The 20,688-nt window shown below is 51.9% G+C and overlaps 1 protein-coding gene across 1 annotated transcript in view; it reads right to left on the bottom strand.

The window, feature by feature from the left end:
• The window catches only part of Adcy5 (adenylate cyclase 5), a 185,133-nt gene that overhangs the window by 57,731 nt on the left and 106,714 nt on the right, over positions 1–20,688 (bottom strand). The window contains exons 2-3 of the mRNA XM_045147561.1: positions 15,479–15,628; positions 11,436–11,557 (exon numbers count right to left, since the gene is read on the bottom strand). Of these exons, the coding sequence (XP_045003496.1) occupies positions 11,436–11,557; positions 15,479–15,628 (272 nt within the window). The remainder of the gene's footprint in view (positions 1–11,435; positions 11,558–15,478; positions 15,629–20,688) is intronic.

Below are 20,688 nucleotides of genomic sequence, written 5' to 3'. Positions count from 1 at the left end.
TGGTCCTGGCATCTGGAAGTTGGCAGTTCAGGTGCGGGCAGGGGCACACTGCTTGGAGTTGGCTGTCAATCTTCAGCACTGGCCTGCAGCTACATGGCTCCGATCTGCGCCTCTGTCCTTGCCTGGCATTCTCCCCGAGTGTATCGCCACATGGCATTCCCCTCTTCTCACAAGGACACCACTGACACTGGTCTGACCGGTTTGAGCGCACCTCAATCTAAAGGTCCTGTGGTAGTCGCCCCTTATCTGGGGGGATCCAGTCCAAGACCATCAATGGGTGCCTGAGATCACAGCGCAGAACCGGATGTGTGCTGTGCTTCTTATACACACATACTCATGATAAAGTTTAATTTGTACCATGACAGTAATGATAAGAATAGAATAATTGCTGGGCTAGAGAGATGGCTTAGCAGTTAAGCACTTGCCTGTGAAGCCTAAGGACCCCAGCTCGAGGCTCGGTTCCCCAGGACCCACGTTAGCCAGATGCACAAGGGGGTGCACGCGTCTGGAGTTTGTTTGCAGTGGCTGGAGGCCCTGGCACGCCCATTCTCTCTCTCTCTCTCTCTCTCTCTCTCTCTCTCTCTCTCTCTCCCTCTATCGGTCTTTCTTTCTGTGTCTGTCGCTCTCAAATAAGTAAATAAATAAGAACAAAAAAAAATTTTTTAAAAAAAGAATGCCATCCCAAATGCCATAGCAGGCTCTCCAGTGTCCCAGGGAAGCTTCAGCCCAGCTCTGTCCACAGGCATTTTCTCGGGGTTCTTCCCTCTCGCTGCCAATAGACTCTGTGACTTTGCGGAGTCGTTGGCGCACCTGGCCCTGCTCCTTACACACACAGACGCATTCTGGAGCCCAGCCAGACACCCAAGCCCCGGCTCTGCTAGTGACCCCGGCAAGCTGGTACTGCTGACAGTGGGGCCCTCCGATTCCCTTGCGCTGTATCACCAGCCAGGACAGGGTCGAGAAGAGCCTGGCAAGATCTCAGCCCACCTCCCAGGAAGCTGAGCCCCACAGGAATTGGAACCTCTGCGGCAGGATTCACCCTGTATGTGGGGCCGGGCCTCTGCACGATGCAGCCGTCTCTCTGTGACCAAACGGGGGCTGCTTCCTGAGGCATGTCCCTTGGATCTGCACCAAGTCACCGAGCCTGGAGAGTCCCTTGGCTTCATGCTTCTGGTCAAGTAAAGAGGGAGCGATCAGGCATTCCTATCCACTCGGTGAGTGGACAACAGTGGGTGTGAACAGACACCAGAGGGTGTAGAAAAGAGGGGGCAGTCAGAACCAACGGAGGCACAGACTGGAAAAGTTGGGGGGTGACCAAGAACGGTGCTGAACGTTGCGGTCTGCATAAATGCCACCAATGGAAGACTGTGCCTTGGAACAGCTCTCTCCAGTCTGGCAAGGACAGGACACTTTCCTTCACCAAGTGGAATCATGAAGAGGAGCCCAGAGGGCCTTGAATCAAAGCTTACCCCTGCAACCTGTTTAGGAAACTAGCCTCAGGGATTCCTGCAGACAGTAGCCCACTCCTACCCCAAATCCTAGCAAGTGCCTGTGAACGCCCACTTCCCAGGATGTGGCAGTTTACATGTGAAATGTCCTCCTTAGATCCATGGGCTTGAATATTTAACCCACAGTTGGTGGCACTTTTAATGTATTTATTTGGTTAGTTGACTGAGGGAGACAGAGAAAGAGGTACAGAGGGAATGGGCACGCCAGAGCCTCTAGCCACTGCAAACGAACTCCAGACGCATGCGCCACCATGGGCATCTGGCTTACGTGGGTTCTGGGGGATCAAACCTGGGTCCCTGGGCTTCCCAGGCAAGCCCCTTAATCATTAAGCCAGCCCCATGATGGCACTTTTAGAAGGTTGCAGGACATTTAGGGAGGTGTTACGGCTCAGCTCCACTTATCCTGCACGCTCTCTACTTCTTCCCTGCAGATGTAACAGTGTGATGCCAGCCGTCCGCTCCCGCCACACGTTCACCACTGTGATAGACTTCCCCCTCATAACCGTAAGCTGGGGCTGGAGAGATGGCTTAACGGTTAAGGCGCTTGCCTGCAAAGCCAAAGGACCCAGGTTTGATTCCCCAGGACCCACGTAAACCAGATGCACAAGGCAGCACACACATCTGGAGTTCATTTACAGTGGCTGGAGGCCCTGGTGCGCCCATTCTCTCTGTCTGTCTCCTCTCTATTTCTCTCTCTGCTTGCAAATAAATTACTAAATAAAATAATTGAAAACAAACTGTAAGCTGAAAAGAACCTCTTCCCTCCCTAAGATGCTTCTGGTCAGGTATGTGGTCCCAGCAGCAAGAAAGTCACTGCTGCATGGGGTCTTTGGAGGCCAGGAAGGCTTCCTGAGGGAGAGACACAGGAGGAGGGGGAAGTTGCTGCACTAAGACCCAGCAGCAGTCAGTGATGTCGGATGCTTTTGTTTTCTTCTCTATAACCAATTTACTACTTCCAATTTGACTACAAAGAGCATGCATCCTTCATATAATCAAAATGTGTATGGGGATGGAGAGATGGCTTAGCGTTTAAGGCGTTTGCCTGCGAAACCTAAGGACCCATGTTCGACTCTCCAGGTCCCCCATGAGCCAAATGCACAAGGTGTTACATACACAAGGTGGCACATGTCCACTAGGTGGCGCACGCGTCTGGAGTTTGATCATAGTGGCTAGAGACCCTGGCACATTAATTCTCTTTTTCATACAAAAAAAGGCCAGTCTATTGGGCTTGCCTCAAAATTTAAAAAAAAGTTTATGTATGAAAGGTTGAAAGCAAATCAAGTTTTTCTTTCAGGACCTGCTTCTAACACATTCATCTTCATGATGCCATCTTTAGCCCATCCAGAACAATCCTTCGTAGGTTTGAATTTTCCATAGACTCTGACCCACAATTCACAAAAGATTTCAGTTGTTTGTTTCAGAGACATAGCCAGTCTTGCTCCCCTGACCAGTGACTCTCAGCTCTGCTTTCTCCTTCCTATCTTGCCTGGGCATTTTACACATTGCTGGCTCCGTTCCCCACTAGTTCCTATTCTGTGTCCCAGGACAAATGCAAGTGTTTGGTCACCCCTAAGTGAGAATTTGGAGAAACTAAAACCTTTGTGAACTTATTGTTAGGAAGGTTAAATGGCAAAATGTAGACAGACCTAGGAGTTCCTCAAAAAAGTACATAAGGAATTACCATATGACCCTGTAACCCCACTTTAGAGGCATGAGAAGGTCCTTGCACACACACACACACACACACACACACACACACACACACACACACACGTGTACTGTGGCATCACTCATAGCACCCCCAATGGAAGCAGTCTGAGACGGCATGGGTGGCTGAATGAATAAGCAGAATGTGGCACGCACATGTGTGCACGTGTATACACACACACATACATACACACAATGGGCTATTACTCAGCCTGCCGTACAGGAAGGAAAATCCTGGCACATGCTATAACCTGGATGACCCTGGAGAACATTATGCCAAGCGAAACAAGCCAGTCACAAAAAAAAAGTGCAAATTTTACGAGTCTATTTATATGCAATATCTAGAATAGTCAGACAGACAGGAGCCGGGCATGGTGGCACATATCTTTAATCCCAGCACTCGGGAGGCAGAGATAGGTGATTAGCCGTGAGTTCAAGGCCACCCTGAGACTACACAGTGAATTCCAGGTCAGCCTGGGCTGCAGTGAGAGCCTACTTCGAAAAACCAAAAAAAAAAAAAAAGGTAGAGTGGGAGTTTGCAGGGGGAGAGATGGGGCCTGGGGAGTTGCTGTTTAATGGGTATATAGTTTCATTTTGGAGGTGGCACTGGTATTGGCAGAGCAGAAAAATGTGAATGTACTTAATGCTAGTCAACTGCACACTTAAAACATCAAGTTTTAAAGATAACACATCGTATGCTATAAACATTACCACAACAAAAAGAAAAGCATAAATAAATCAGAGTCCCAACCTCAGTGACCCCCATCCCCCATAGGGCTGTCTAGGTTGACAAACTGCTATTCCAGAGGACTCTGTTAAGCCCTGAGCTTGGGGGGAGGGGGCTAGATATTCCCTAAGGAGCAAGGATAGTGCCTTTCCCATAATGGCACCTGGAACGCGGTATCAACTCAATATATGTCATGGACAAAATAAAATATAACCCGAAAGCCACTATTCCTAATGGCATGGGGGAGTCTCCCCCCACCAGGCCACTGTGAATACGTCCTCTGTAAATTCAAGTGTTTTGAATGCTGATGGCAATTTGGGAGGTGAAGCCTTGCTGAAGGAGGTGTGTTGTTAGAGGCAGAGGCTTTGGGGGTGTTCCAGCCAGCTCCCCAGGGCCAGCGCTTGGCTCACTCTCCTGCTGCTGTTTTCCACCTGCCGTGGCGGAGGTGATGCCCCGCCTCTGTCCATGCTATTCTGTCCCCTGCCATCAGGAACCACTCCCTAGAGACTGTAAGCCAAAGTCAAAAGCTTTCCTCCCATCAGCTGCTCTTGGTCGGGTGCTTTATCCCAGCACAAAGAAGGTAATTGCGACAAGGTGGGACGTGGGGGCGCTTCTCCCACTATGGGGCTGGAGGTATCTATGGGCCCCTCCACACACGGATTCTCCACCCTCTGCCCTCAGGGAGCACACTCTGATTATGGCTATCTGAGCATCTCAGACATGGTCCATGGTCATTATTATTCAGAACCACACCACATCGGTGGCGGAGCCAGACGCCAGAGCAACCTGGGGAATGCAGCTCGTCCTTGAAGGAGACAAAAGAGGAGACAACAACCTTCAGAGGGGAAGGTTTTGGGAGAGGGAAAACAGAAAGCAGGAAGGAGGCACAGCGAGGTCTCTACCTCATCTCTAGGCCAGGCTAGCCAGTCCTTCCGCCAGCTCCTTGGGAAAACCTTCCTGGGTGCCGGGGAGTGACTTCAAGTGGCTCTGACTCAAGATCCCACCTGTAACTATACCCTAGATGGGGGAGCATGGGGCAGAGATGGTGGAGGTGGAGTTTACCTTGGGAGGATACTTCCCTGGCAGGTGGACTGCACCCCCTAGAAGCAGCCTTTTTTCCCTTCCCACAAGGAAGACTGGAATGGCCCCTGGTGCACCCCACCACCTGTGAGGCCTAAGGACGCTGGTTCGAGGCTCGATTCCTCAGATCCCACGTTAGCCAGATGCACAAGGGGGCGCACGCATCTGGAGTTCATTTGCAGTGGCTGGAGGCCCTGGTGTGCCCATTATCTATCTGCCTCTTTCTCTCTGTGTGTCACTCTCAAATAAATAAAAAAAAAAAAATAAAGAAAGGAAAAAAAAAAAAAAACCTAAGGAGCTCCTGAAAGGGTCAGGCTAGTCAGCTATGTGGTCACTCTCTTTCAGAAGGGCCTCCATGAAAGTTGCTACAGTTATCTTCTGGTTTCTGGGACAAAAACAACCAAAAGCAGCTGACAGGGGGAAGGTTGTTTATTTTGGCTTACAGACTTGAGGGAAGCTCCATGATGGATAGCATGAGCAGAGAGGCTGGACATCACCTCTGCCACAGCAGATGGCACACTCCAGCACGGGAGAGTGGCCAACAATACTGGCAAAGGGGCGCTGGCTGTAACACCCATAAGCCCACCCCCAACAACACAGTGCCTTCAGCAAGGCTCCAATTCCCAAACTGCCATCATGGGGGAACCAAGCATTCAGAACACCTGAGGTTGAGGCGACATCTAATTCAGACCACCACATAAATGGACACCCCCTACCTGTTGACCTTCGACCTTTGAAGCAGTGGATTATCACCGGACCTTGAGTCGACTCTAGCCTGGTAGTCTTCTGCCTCCATGGCCATCAGTTCGCAGCCTCCTGGGAAGGACCAGGGTTGGAGACGTTCCACGCTCTTCCTGAGCTCAATGCCTAGCAGCCAGGCCCGCGGCCCCTGGGAGTGACTGAGCCCTAAGATGCTTAACCTCTGCACACCGCGGAAGTCCACGTCTCCTGAATGACACGCCCGCTCCACCCTGCGCGCACACACAAGGCAACGCGGGGTAGCGCCCCAATCTACCAATCGCTCCTTGTTAAACAGCCAGGAGCTGCACCATCCCCGAGACAACACGGACCTTAACCTCAAGTGTCTCTCGAGAGAGAGAGAGAGTGAAGGTGTGTATCTTAATTTCAAGTCTCCTTTGGGGAGAGCACATACCTCGACGTCATCTCCAAGGACAGCACAGACCTTAACTTCAAGTCACCGCCAGAGATGGCGTGTGCCTTCATCTGCTTCTGGAGACGGCACAGACCTTAACTTCATGTTGTCTCTAGGGGTGCCTTAACCTCACGTTGCCTTTACAGGCAGCGTGTGCCTTACCCTCATGTCTCTAGAGATGGTGGGTACCGCAACTTCAAGTAGTGATCCCTGTGTGGTGGTTTGATTCAGGTGTCCCCCCCATAAACTTGGGTGTTCTGAATGCTGGCCTCCCCAGCTGATGACAACTGGAAATTAAAGCCTCCTGGAGGCAATGTATTGTTGGAGGGCAGGCTTATGAGTATTACAGCAGTGTCCCCTTGCCAGTGTTTGGCACACTCTCCTGTTCCTGTTGTCCACCTGATGTTGGCCAGGGGGTGATGTCCACCCGCTGCTCTGCAACACCCTGTCTCTCGTGTATCCTGTAACTTGGTGTCCCCTGTCAATTGGGGCAGGCATAAATGATAGAAGATGAATGTGCACCCAAGTCCACCCCCAGGTTACAGAGGAGAAAACAAGACTCTGATCAGGGGACTCACCCACAGTCCCACAGCTCCTAGCAGCAAGGCCGAAATGTGCACCCGCACGTTCCGCGTGGACACACTTTCCTTGCACCTGCAGAAGTGACCTGGGCCGTCTGAACCTCCCTTTACTACACCCAACAGTTGTGGTGACTTCTCTTGCGTCCTCTTCCTCCAGCTCTTCTGAGGCAAGGCTGATCTTCTCCCTCCAGGGCAGAGCTCTCAGAAGCCTCCCCGTCTTCAGGGAGACCTCTGCTAGCTTCACAGGAGTGTAGATGACCCAGGTCGCACCTTGATGACCCGGCACTGTTGGCTGCACGGGGGCGGGGGAGGGGCAGCTACGTGGGGGAGGGGAGAGGAGGACTCACGAGCCACAGACCTGATAACCTGGCAGGGGCAACCAACAGCCCCAGCTAAGATGCCCGGCCACAGGGGCAGACACAGCCTATTTGTTGCCACCTATCAGTCAGGACAGGCATCTCAGGGGTGGGTCTCAGGGGTGGGGCATCCAGGGGTTTCCTGGCCTGTGGTAGCCCGGGACCAGAGAGCATCCTACAGGCTCCTTGGCCCGCTCTGCTCCAATCCGAGGCTGATTTATTTTCCTTGTGGCCTTGCTCTCGGTGGGGCCAGAGAACAGCGTGTCATCACCCTTGCTAAAAATTACAACTCTGGGGAGAATTGATGAATGTGACTCATCACCCTTCCCTTCTCCAGCTAAGAATACCAGCCTTTCTCTTGTTGATTACGGGTGGAATAACAATCCAAAAAAATAATAAGAATAATAACAGCAACAATCATCATCTCAGCTCCCAACTCCTGAACACGAATATGCCAGAACTGAGCTAAGTGCTTCCCCACACTCCTCACCCCTTGGTAAGTAGATACTCCTGCTACCCTGTGCGCAGATGAGGAAAATGAGGTCCTGAATGCCCGTAACCTGCCCTGGTTACACAGCCAGAACACAGTGGAGCAAGGATGTTTAATCCTAGTGCCTAACTGCTAACTGCTGAACCCCGCTGGTTTTCCATAAGCCTGGCTCAAAAGTGCAGTTGTAGGGCTGGAAGATGGCTTAGTGGTCAAAGCGCTTGCCTGTGAAGCCTAAGGACGCACGTTCAACTCCCCAGGTCCCAAGTGCACAATGCCGCACATGCGCACAAGGGGGCACACGTGTCTGGAGTTTCATTGCAGTGGCTGGAGGCCCCCGGTGCACCAATTATCTCCCCCACCCTTCACATAAAAAGAAAAAAGGCCAGCCTGTTGGGCTTGCTTCAAAAAATTAAATAAATAAAGTGCTGTTTTAAATTCTACAACCTAAGCCAAAGTCCAAGCACCAAGGGAGAGGGCCCCGTGGGGTATCTGTATGTGACTATAGTGGAGATCTCCGCCCTCTGGTGGACACCGGCCACCTCCATTCCTGGCCACTGCAGACCGTCTCCTTGAGCTCATAAGACATCATGGGTTGCCTCTCCTTTCACCTCTCCTAATGGCTGTCACCGATCCTGGCTCATACAATTCAGAAATACCCCCACCGTGGCAGGAGACATGACTTGTGTCTTGTAGATGCTGAGATGCTGGGAGAGTTGTGATCAGGGCAATGTTCTTTTGCTGACCCACTGTCACTGTGTGTGTGGAGGGGAGAGGACACGTGGAGTGTGGGCCCATTCCTTGTGGTAACTGTAATGACCGAGAACCGAACGAGCCTGAATTCCCCTCTGATCAGCCCTTCTTGCTGGAGGGCTGCTGGCTCCAACCATCCTCTGTAGGGTGGGCAGTGACAGGAGGGGCCTTACTGTGGGAGAGGGAATGATAGACAGGAGAGGCCTCGCAGACATGCAGATGAGACCAGGGGGCTGGATCTGTTGGACAAGGACCTGTGCCTGGTTGTTGAGGAGTGGCACCGTATCTGGATTCGTTTGGGAGAAACGAACTGCAGCTCCAGAAAGCTTTGCTAAGCCACGGGCCCACCACAGAAAACACCCTGTCCAGCTTGGCAAAGCTAGAGCTGGAGAGGCTGTGAAGGCAGGACAGACAGGAAATTGCAGAAGTGGGGGACTTTCGGGCCACACTCGGATGATGCGTTAGGGCCACGTGAGGGCCATCCCTTCCCACCTAATGTAAGGTGGAGACCTCAGTCATGTGGTCAGACAGCCACACTGGGTGCCAAACCTCCCTCTTCCCTCTCCTTTGAGTCACCTCTCCTCCAGAGGGCTCCCCAAGACATCCCCTCAAAGTTTTTGTCTCCTGGGTATAGAAACCCATACATCTGTCCAAGAGTCAGAATAGGTAAAGACCTCTGAAGTCTTTTTTTTTTTTTTGCATGTGTATACATGTGTGTGTAAGGGGTGTGTCTGTGTGTGTGTGTAGGTGTGTATAAGGTCTATGCACGTGTGTACGCCCACGCATACAGTGCCGGTACACTGGCCTGCGGTGGTGGTCACAGTGGCAGGATTTTCTCTCTGCTCTGTTTTTGTTGTTGTTGTTGTTGTTGTTGTTTTTGTTTTTCAAGGTAGGGTTTCACTCTACCTCTACCAGTAACCAGGCTGACCTGGAATTCTCTATGTAGTCTCAGGGTGGCCTTGAACTCAACGGTGATCCTCCTACCTCTGCCTCCAGAGTTCTGGGATTAAAGGTGTGTGCCACCATGCCCTGCTCCGGTTTTGTGTTTAAATTGGAGGCTGGGCTCTTTCTACTGTTTCCAGAGCTAGCAGCTGGGCGGGACGGGGCAGGGAGCTCTGTAGACTCAGGTCTCTGCTCCCCTTGGGAACCAAGGTTACAGGCATACATAGCCATGGCCACGCCCAGCTGTTTTACATGGGATGGGAGGGAAGGGGGATCAGCTTCCCTCAGGCCCTGATGCTTGAGCGAGAAGCACACTTAACCCTTGAGCCATCTCTCCAGCCCTCTTAAGTCTTTTTTTTATTTTTATTTTTTGGTTTTTCGAGGTAGGGTCTCACTCTGGCCCAGCCTGACCTGGAATTAACTATGCAGTCTCAGGGTGGCCTCGAACGCACAGCGATCCTCCTACCTCTCTGCCTCCGGAGTGCTGGGATTAAAGGTGTGCGCCACCACGCCCAGCTTCCTCTTAAGTCTTTTAAAAGCAGCGATGGGCTCCTGGATAAGATCTCTGCACCTCAGTTTCCTCCCTGTCCCATAGGGATCATGGGCATGTGAACCTGTTCTGCTCCTTGTATGATCTGAGAGAACGAAGGACAGACAGCACCCTGGGTAGGGACAGACTACAAGTGATTGTTCCGCCCAGGAGAACAGAAGTTCCTCTGAGGAACCAACAGTCACACCACAGTCTCCAGTACTTTCTCTGAGCTCAGATCCCTTGGGACACCTGGTCACAGAAGAGGCAGCCAGGTTGCTTTCTGTCTGGGAAACCAAGACAGGCACTGGTCCTCCAGGCATGGAGCATGAGTGGGCCACAGGAGACCTGGAGACCCCAAGACAGAGCACTATTGTGTTGGGCAGGTACACGCTCATCCCAAAGCTTTAGCACCCCCCCCCCACTTTGTAATATTTTCATTTATTATTTGAGAGACAGAAAGAGGCAGAGAGAGAGAGAGAATGGGCATGCCAGGGCCTCCAGCCACTGCAAATGAACTCTGGATGCATGCGCCCCCTTGTGCATCTGGCTTACGTGGGTCCTGAGGAGTTGAACCTGGGTCCTTTGGCTTTGCAGGCAAGTGCCTTAACTGCTAAGCCATCTCTCCAGCCCGGGCCCTATGTTTTTGAGAGACAGGTGGAGACACAAATGCAAGCTGGCAATCTTGGACCCCAGGGCATGCCAGGGGGTTGGGCAGCTGGGCATGCAAAAGAGTACCCATAAGCCTCTGTGTGTGTGTGTGTGAGAGAGAGAGAGAGAGAGAGAGAAAGAGAGAGAGATGTAGCTTACACGATCCGCTAACTCCCTTGACTGAAAACACAGCACAAGCTCCCCACCCCCATGATTCCCTTTATGTGACCTTAGAGGACTCGGGTCACAGGAAATTTTGTCCAGGGAGAAAGCAGTACCTGTGAAGCCCTTACGGCAGTACCTCTGCCGGGCATGTGCGGGGGATTACCCGGCTCACCAGGAGCTGAGCTAGATGAAGGCCACCTGTATCAGTTATTTCCCTGTGGAACTCATAAGCAGATTTTGCACTCTATTAACCTACATCTGTTTGCATGTCCCTGCTGTCGGCAGCTTCTGTCTAGGGAGGCAGCCAACGCGCAGTGAAGGGAGAGTGGGTTCTGGGTGCACTTCTGGCTTTACCGTGCCGTCTGGGGGTGGGGGGACCCTTGGGTAAGGGTCGCAAGCCATTCTGAGACTGCATTCATAAATTAGGAGTGCTCAGTGACCACAGCGCCTAGCACATATGGGCTTAGAAGGCACACAAGAGATCAGGTGGTGAGGAACACTGTGTTGGGGGGGGGCAAATATATTCTTTCTGTCTCCCTTGGGAGACTAGAAGTCTCCCCAATAGCCGGTGCTGTTTCTTTTCTCCCCCTGTTTTTCTCTATTGTCCCCTGCAGCCTCGTGTCCCCTTCAGATCCTGACAGAAAGTTGAACGGCACGGTGCTAATTCACCAAGCAGGTGAATGGCAGAGCTGTCCTGCTCCAAAGTACTGGGCCATTCTGCTAGGCCGAGTCCCCTTTAACAGGAAGAAGCGGGCATGTCTCCAACCAGGGTCCAGTTGTCCCACTCGGCCCTCACCTCACGTTGTCATGTTTCTGGATGTAAATTTTGTGGAACATCATATCCTCCTGCTTGGCGTTGATGTCTGCTTTCATCTCCATGGCAACATGACGGGGAAGGACAGACAGCAGGAGACGCTCCTGTGGAGGGAAGCAGATGGGTTTGTCACCATCCCTTCTACCTGCCTGGGGATGATGCATCTTTGTCATCCACGCATAAGCCCCTCCCCCCCACCCGCAGGCTCTCCTAAAACTCACGTGTGTGTGTGTGTGTGTGTGTGTGTCAGAGAGAGAGAGAGAGAGAGAGAGAGAGAGAGAGAGAGGAGGGGATGGCTGAGTGATGGCCCCGTGACATCAATTGGTCCTTCTCCTAGGTTGCTGTCATGCTGCACTGGGAAAGGCCAAACTCACGAGTGCCTTGTCTTAAAACCTGGATGTAACCCGGGACGCTGACTTTGGGCAAACGACAAGCTTCTCTGAGCCAAAAAAGGTGCCTCACCTGTCACAGGTATGGGGATTGTTGACAGAATAAGGTGAGACTCATTCGGAATCCAGAGCGCTAACCATTACACCGTGGAACCTGCTGATGAGACTCATCCAATCAGTCATCAAGTATTTATAGAAGTCTACGTGTGCCAGGAATCAGAGCCACGAGCCCACAGACAGGCACGGCTCCTCCGTCTCAAAGCTTGCAGACTCCCGAGGCAGGAGGTCCGCGGGCGCGCTGACCCGGGCCTGGGAGAGGTGCTATGATCAGACAGGGCTTCCCAGAGACCAGGCGAGCAGGACCGCGGCCCAGGAGCAAAGGGAAGCAAGTCGTTTCTGCGGACCCAAGAGAAGGTAAAACCAGCCGCAAGGGAGACGGGAAAGAAGCTGGGAGAGGGGAGGGGAGAGGACCGTACCTCAGTTGCTAGGCGGGGTGCTGGATGTCACTCCTACCCAAGTTCTCCCCCTAGGCCTGACCTACCTGTGCCAAACAGCTCCACCTGCCTGGCACAGCAGACCCTCTGCCAGGCTCACATACCCAGTTGCCTCCTCTAGAGCCTTCAGCCACTGCTCACCATTCTGCATTAAATGCTGAGTCCCCTGCCAGGTGGCCCTGAGCCTCTTCTTCCAGTGACCTCCCCCTTTGGATGCCAACGGAGCACACCCTGCTTCCTTCCGCTTCATGATACTCTTGCCTCTGGGGGCACATCCACCATCCTTCAGCTCCAATGTCACCTCCACCCCAGCTCCAGCTCAGAGCCCACTGGTCTCCGGCTACCCACCGGAAGGTCGTACCGCCACCTTGATGGCATGCCTCCAAGAAGATTTCCCTTCCTCTCCTTTCTGACCCCTGCCTTGTACACAGGAGACTTCTATTCTCCTGCACCAAGGCCCATGTAAGCCGCTGGTGCTTCCAGATCTTTCCTCTTGGCACTCATTCCTTCCCGCGCCACCCCTAGGTCAAGCCCCAGCTTCCAGCACCAATCAAATCCTGTGGATCTGGAAAACCGCTCTCGATTTTGTCCTTTCCCATCGCTGTCCTCCTCGGCTGTTCCCGTGCAGGTCACCTCTGTCTCTGACAAGCATGTGGCACTGCCCTGGCCCTTGGCACTCCCTTGCCGCTTGCGTGGCCCCGCTTTCTCCAAAACATGGCCTTGGTCACACCACTCCTCTGTTTGACACTGCCACATACGACATGGATGTGGCTGGACTCGTGGGACCCACTCTTCCTTATCCTCCGCGGCAAAACAACCCCCTCATCCACCATTCCCTCCTGGCCTCCTCAGAGTCCCCTGACCCCCAGGTGTGTGGGTGGTGTCTCTCTCGGGTCAGCACAAGGGGCGGCCTCCTTGGGAACCCAGGAGCTGGGCGATGCAGCGCTCCGTGGTGCCCCGGGCTCCGAGGGTATCAGTGCCCGTGGCCGCTGCAGGCCGTCTCCCATGTTCTGAACCCGCAGTAAATCGCTGCTGGTGAGAGCTACTCGTGAACTAGAGGGGTTTCTGTGGTACGGGACAACCGGGAGAGAGTATGCCATAAGCCAGATTCAGAGACGGTCCTCATGTCTATTTCTGGGACTAGGAGCTGTCTGGCAATGGAAAGCAGTAGCTGGGGAGCCATTCTGAGCCCCCTCACTCTAGGCTGCCTCGAGACCTCCAGAAGCTCCTTCTGTATAGCTTGTGGCTCTGGCTGGTTGAGGAGAAGTGTCTGTCCCCACGGGCAAGTCAACTGAGGAGCTGCGGAACGGTTATTGTCTAAAGTGGCCATTGCGGCACATGGCTGTTATCCTAGCTCAGTGCTTGGAGGATGAGTTCAAGGCCAGTCTAGGCTATACAGACTTGTCTCCAAACAAAAAAAAAAAAAAAAAAGAGGGGCAATTGTCTTGGCAAAATGAGAGAGGACATCCCATAAAGTGGAAAGGAAGGTGTCCAGTCCTCAGGGGAGAGGCACTGAGCCTGAAAACAGGGATGAGACAGGGCCCTTGAGGGAGGGGTTATAGGATGAGGGATAAGGAGGGTGAGTATGCCAAAGGGGAGGTACAGTTGCCAATGAAGGACAGTGGCAGGGATGCTTCTGAGCATGGCTTCTGCCAGAAGGCTGCCCCAGGAACACACGCAGGGTCAAGAGTGAATGGGGAGGCGGGAGTTCTGCACAGTTGGCTCAGCGGTTAAAGGCACGTGCATGCAAAACCCGACGGCCTGAATTTGATTCTCCAGTCCCCCACATAAAGCCAGATGCACAAAGTGATGCTTGCATCTGGAGTATGTTTGAAGGGGCAGGAGACCCTAGCAAGCCCATTCTCTCTCTCTCTCTTAAATAAATAGATAAGTAAATAAATAAATAAATAAATATTTTTTAAAAGACTGAATGGCAACAGTCACACCTCAGACTGGTCAGCATGCAAGGGCATATGACTTGACCCAGCAGCCATAGAAACAGTATAGGAAGGAACGGGCAGGAACAGAGGAGGCCCTGGAGAGCTGCTGTAGGGCTTCAGTCTCTCGCCTGGCTACCTGGGCACCATCAGCCATGTCGCTGTAACCCTCCAGCTTGAATCCAGATGAGTCAGAGACACCCACACTTCAATGAAGTCACCGTGCACGTGGGGTGCCCACAGCAGGGGCTCTGCTGCCAGCTTCACCTCTTTCTCTGTGTCCCCCAGTTCAAAGACAGAGCTCTGTGTTCACGTCTGCCGGGGAGGGGGGGGCTGACAGCGTGTGGCCCACAGAAGGCCTCAGCTGGTGTCTGTCACATGCTGGGAAGGAGAAACCCTCTGGTCTGCAGAAACCTTGTAAGCATCGTGCCTGGACCAAGGGTGTGGGAAACCCATCGCTCTGCTGAGTATCTGTTATTTCCCATGGGGATACCAACCTCCACCTCAGCCTCCTGTCCAGGAACTACCTGAGCTCCGTACTGTTAAGTTACCAGTCTTGGGCTGGAGGGATGGCTTAGCAGTTAAGGCGCTTGCCTGCAAAGCCAAAGGACCCAGGTTCGACTCCCCAGGTCCCACGTAAGCCAGATGCACAAGGGGGCACACACATATGGAGTTCGTTTGCAGTGGTTGGAGGCCCTGGTGCACCCATTCTCTCTCTCTCTCTCTCTCTCCCTGCCTATTTTTTTAAATCTCTCTCTCAAATAAATAAATAAATAATTTTTTCTTAAAGTTACCAGTCTTCTAACTGGGCCACACTGGAGGACAACAGTGGTGACCCAGACATGAACCACAAATAGGACCACGATCCCCCAGAGTGGAGCTAGCCGGAAGCTTCCCCCTGGGGAGCACCTCAATCGAGGCTGGAAATGTTGGCTGTTCTCGTCTCTTCAGAGGGAGGGAGGCGGCCTCTCGTTGGTTATGGGTAAACCATGTGACGACCATGGGCAAGGGTAGGAGAACCAAGAGGATCCCACAGAGCCAGGGAGGCTGGGTTCCCTGAAGGAAACGTTCCTGGGAGGTGGGGCTGGGCAATATGATGGGCACAGCCATGCGGAGCAGGCAGAGCGCTGCTGAGCTTGGCTGCAGCGAGCCAAGCTTCTCTTCCAGGCGTCCCTGCTCTTCGGGGACAGGAGGGCCTTACTCACCTGCTGCTGATTCTCCCGTTGTGAGTGCAGCCGGGCCTGAATACACTCCCTGGTCTCCTGGAATGCCTGTCTCTGGGAGACCTCGGCTGGATAGTGGGTACAGACCCCCACAATGTTGGTGCAGGAGAAGATGAGGACATTGGAGACAAGCTGCAAAGAGGGGGAGACAAGCACACACAGCCCTCAGGCCTACTGCAGGCATTGATCGCCGGAGCCCCGACCCAGGTCCTCCCAGCCCCCAAAAGCGTGGAGTCCCCAGTCCACACCTTAGCAAGCACGCACCTGGCCACTCGCAAACAAATATGCCACGTGCAGCCCAGCTGCACTGGGAGATACCAAGTTCAACCACTCGGGCCTTCTAAAGTCTTCTAAATCCCAAGTTTGGCTGGCTTGTGATGGGGCTTTGTCCCTACGATTATTCAGAGTCCCTGAATAATCATACTGAATGTGCCCCAAGGTATCCCAAATCCAAAGAGCTGCTGTTTGCAGGGGTATCTCAGAGTAAACTCCATGGGCATCATGGGCCTTCACTTTTCTTTTTTTAATTTATATGTATATATTGTTCATTATTTATTTAGCGACAGACACAGGGAGAAAGACAGATAGACGGAGAGAGAGAGAATGGACGCGCCAGGACTTCCAGCCTCTGCAAACGAACTCCAGACGCGTGCGCCCCCTTGTGCATCTGGCTAACGTGGGTCCTGGGGAACCGAGCCTCGAACCGGGATCCTTAGGCTTCACAGGCAAGCGTTTAACCGCTAAGCCATCTCTCCAGCCCGGGCCTTCACTTTTCAAAGTGTAGAAATCAGGCAGGGCACAGAGTGCCGCCTTCCCAGAAGTGGCTTACTTACTCCAGCACCGGCTCCCGTGAGTCCAGGTCACACTGACCACACAGGCACCGGAAGTGTGCAAACGACCGTGGGAGACAAAGCAAGGATAGGGAGGCTGGCCAGCGGGGACGCAGAGAAGCTTAATTCCTTCCTCCGGGGGCTTCCCCTAGGCTGAGGAGAGTGTGTGTGTGTGTGTGTGTGTGTGTGTGTGTGTGTGTGTGTAAAAGTATTATTGTCCCTGCTGCTCAGCAGACCCAAGGCTAGACTTCTTTGGAAAAAAAAAAAACAAAAACGAGCTGGGCGTGGTGGCGCACGCCTTTAATCCCAGCACTTGGGAGGCAGAGGTAGGAGGATCTCCATGAGTTCAAAGCCACCCTGAGACTACAGAGTGAATTCCAGGTCAGCCTGAGCTGCAGTGAAATCCTACTTCATAAAACCGAAGGGGGGAAAAAAACAATACACGAGAGCCCACAGAAGCAAGGACTTATCACCCAGCTCAGAGCCCCGTGTGCTGGGGTCTTGTCAGAATGGATCTTAGGAGGCGAAAAGCTCTGGGAATGGGCGCGTGCTGATCTTGGTCCTGGCCTTGCCTATAGCCACACGGGACAGAAGCCAAGAAGTATGCTCATGTCTGCTGGTGTGCAGTCTTAGAGTTACATCTCAGTCTTTTTTTTTTTTAAAGATTTAAAAAATATATTTTATTTATTTGAGAGAGAGAGTGGGAGAGAGAAAGAGTGTTAACCAGCATGCCAGGGCCTCCAGCTACAGTAAACAAACTCCAGATGCACGTGCCGCCTTGTGCATCTGTCTTACGTGGGTACTGGGGAATCGAACCTTGGTCCTTAGGCTTTGCAGGCAAGGGCCTTAACTACTAAGCCATCTCTCCAACCCGCATCTCAGTCTTTGCACGATGATTTTAGTTTAAACTCCCGAGCAGAGCAGCCCCAGACCTTCCCCTATGGTCCTCCTGGCCTGTGAGAACCACTGTACTGACCCCCTCCCCCCGTCCTAGGAGAGAGAAGCACTTGTCCCATTGGACCCAAAGAGCCTCCCCTCTGGGACTCACATCTGCTGGTAATGCGCGTACAGGGAACTCCAGGCTTCTCGGGGCCTCTTCACCTCCGTCCTTACTCAGGCTTGCACTGTCTACAGTCTCCCCCCGACATACTCAGAGATGGTGCTGGGCCTCCCCCAGGTCCTCTCGATCCTAGCTGAGGCCCGGAGGCCGTACAGACCCCATACTGGCTGGAGTGCCATCTTTCCCTAGATGTATTCTGGAAGATGTCCACCCTGCCCCACAAATAGACTTCCTCCCATTTGACAAATATGGCTCTGGTGGCCACCCCTGAATGTCATCTTATGAAAATATGTAACACAGGAAACCCGTTTTTTGACAAGGAAAGAAGGCCTTGATTTCTAGAAACTGGCAACCTTAAGGAATATTTCACAGGGGCTGGGGAGATGGCTGAGCCGTTAAGGCATTTGCCTGCAAAGCCTAAGGACCCTGGTTTGATTCTCCAGGACCCATGTAGGCCAGATGCACAAGGGGGCACAAGCATTTGGAGTTCATATGCAGTGGTTCTCTTTCTTTCTCTCTGTCTCTCGCTCTCTCAAATAAATAAATAAACTATTTAAAATAAAAAGAATGTCACATGGACGTTCACGGTCCCTGAAAATTCATGTTCTGCAACCCAGAAGAATGTGCTCACTAGAGCTTGGCACCCCGATCTCACACTTGCGATCTCCAGAACTGTGCGAAACAAATTTCTTATGTTGACAAGCCATTCCTTCCCTGGTGTTTTGTGGTAATAACCCAGACTATCCAAAACAGAGAGACATATGCTTAAAAGCTGAGGAAAACCCAGCAAGATAAAGTAGAAACACTCAGGAGGCAGAGGTAAGAGGAGTGCTCCAGGTTCAAGGCCACTCTGAGATTGCACAGTGAATTCTAGGTCAGCTTGGACTAGAGCGAGACCCTACCTCGAAAAAACAACAACAACAACAACAAAAACACACATAAAACAGATATAAATTCATATCATACAAAAAGAAGAGTGGAGTGTTTAAGTAGAGGAATCTTACAAGCAGGCCAGAACTTCAGGGCTTCAAGTTAAGGGATGGGTAACAAGAATGTGGTGGCGCACGCCTTTAATTCCAGCACTCAGGAGGCAGAGGTAGGAGGATTGTCGTGAGTTTGAGGCCACCTGGAGACTACATAGTGAACTGCAGGTCAGCCTGAGCTAGAGTGAGACCCTACCTCGAAAAACCAAAAATAAAGAATGTCAGACATGGGAAGCTCATGTCCCCAGGCCCCTGAATAAGTAATACAGTTTCTCTGATTCTCTACAAATCCACAGGTGAAAAAGATATAGCTCAGGTTAAGCAAGCCTAAAATAATCCTTATGCAGTGAGAGCCATCAGAAACTATGATCTGGGCTGCAGAGATGGTTTAGCACTTAAGGCGCTTGCCTGAGAAGCCTAAAGACCCAGGTTCAATTCCCCAGTACCCACGTGAGCCAGATGCACAAGGTGGCGCACACATCTGGAGTTTGCTTGCAGTGGCTAGAGGCCCTGGCACACCATTCTCTCTCTCTCTCTTCCTTTCCCTCTCTCTCAAATAAATAAATAAAAACATTTAAAAAAATATTAAAATAGCCAGGCATGGTGGTGCATGCCTTTAATCCCAACTTGGGAGGCAGAAGTAGATGGATCACCGCAAGTTCGAGGCCACCCTGAGATTACATAATGAATTCCAGGTCAGCTTGGGCTAGAGTGAGACCCTACCTTGAAAAGAAAAAAAAACAAAACAAAACAAAACTTAAAATAGCCAGACATGGTGGTGCACAACTTTAATCCCAGCACTCAGGAGGCAGAGGTAGGAGGTTGGCCATGAGTTCGAAACCAGCCTGAGACTCCACAGTGAATTCCAGGTCAGCCTGGGCTAGAGTGAGACCCTACCTTGAAAAACCAAAATAATAATAATAATAATATTAAAATAAAAACTATGAAACATAAGCTAGCAAGATGAGCACATGGCTTCTGGAAGACTCTTCAGGGCAAACATGCAGGGAACAGGAGGCAGGTCAGGACACTGCCAGAGAGGCTCGAAGTACAAGGGAGCAAAGACGGGATTGAGGTTGGGAGCCAGGCAGAAGACTGAGGAAGAAGAGCCTCCTCCATCAGACCAGGGAGGAGAAGGCCAAGATGACGTGAATCACTGTCCTACAGTGGTAACAGGGGTGACCATGAGGGGTACACTGAGAAAAGGCCTCTGGGAAGTGCTTGGACTAAGTGGTGGATAAGGACAGAGAAAGAGATGAGGAGGAAAGGGCTAAAGGACAGCTCTAGCTAGGGGAAGTCTGGGTGACAGGAGAAAGGGAGGTGTCAGGTGGTAAATTCAGAAGTGAGACAGGACAGAACGCAAGGAGCTAGCTTCAGACAAGATAATGTGTCATGGTAACACCAGATGACCAAGTGGGGTTATGCCAGGAACGGGGGTTGGTTCAACGCCAAAAATCAAACAAAGGGGCTGGGGAGATGGCTCAGGCGGTAAAGTGCTTGCCGTGCAAGCATGAGGATCTGAATCCCCAGTACCCATGTTAAAAAAGGTGGTGGGCTGGAGAGATGGCTTAGCGGTTAAGCGCTTGCCTGCGAAGCCTAAGGACCCAGGTTCGAGGCTCGGTTCCCCAGGTCCCACGTTAGCCAGATGCACAAGGGGGCGCACGCGTCTGGAGTTCGTTTGCAGAGGCTGGAGGCCCTGGCGTGCCCATTCTCTCTCTCTATCTGCCTCTTTCTCTCTCTCAAATAAATAAATAAAAATGAACAACAACAAAAAGTCAAAATGGTGGTACACACCTAACCCCGGCTCTGGGGAGGCAGAGACAGGCAGACCTTTGGGGTTCACAACCATCCAGTCTAGCCTACTTGGTGAGCTCCAGGCCGCTGAGAGACAGCAACACTTAAGGTCATCTTCTGTCCTCCACATGCATGTGAACACATGTATGTACACCCATACTTACATGTGCGTGCACACACACACACACACACGCACACATCAAGCAAGCATTTCCCCATACTAACAGAATAAAACTTTAAAAATTTGCAGGGTATTTCAATAGTTACTGAAAAACTTTTTTTTTTTCTTTTGGTTTTTCAAGGTAGGGTCTCGCTCTGGCCCAGGCTGACCTGAAATTAACTATGTAGCCTCAGGGTGGCCTCGAACTCATGGCGATCCTCCTACCTCTGCCTCCTGAGTGCTGCTGGGATTAAAGGCGTGCGCCACCACACCCAGCTTGAAAAAACTTTTGACAAGGTGCAATATATACTCATGATTTAAGAAAAAGTAAAAGACACCCTCATTAAATTAGGAGTGGAAGTAAA

Source organism: Jaculus jaculus, chromosome 4, assembly GCF_020740685.1.
Source record: "Jaculus jaculus isolate mJacJac1 chromosome 4, mJacJac1.mat.Y.cur, whole genome shotgun sequence".
NCBI lineage: Eukaryota > Metazoa > Chordata > Mammalia > Rodentia > Dipodidae > Jaculus > Jaculus jaculus.
This window is presented reverse-complemented; position numbering and strand designations above follow the sequence as displayed.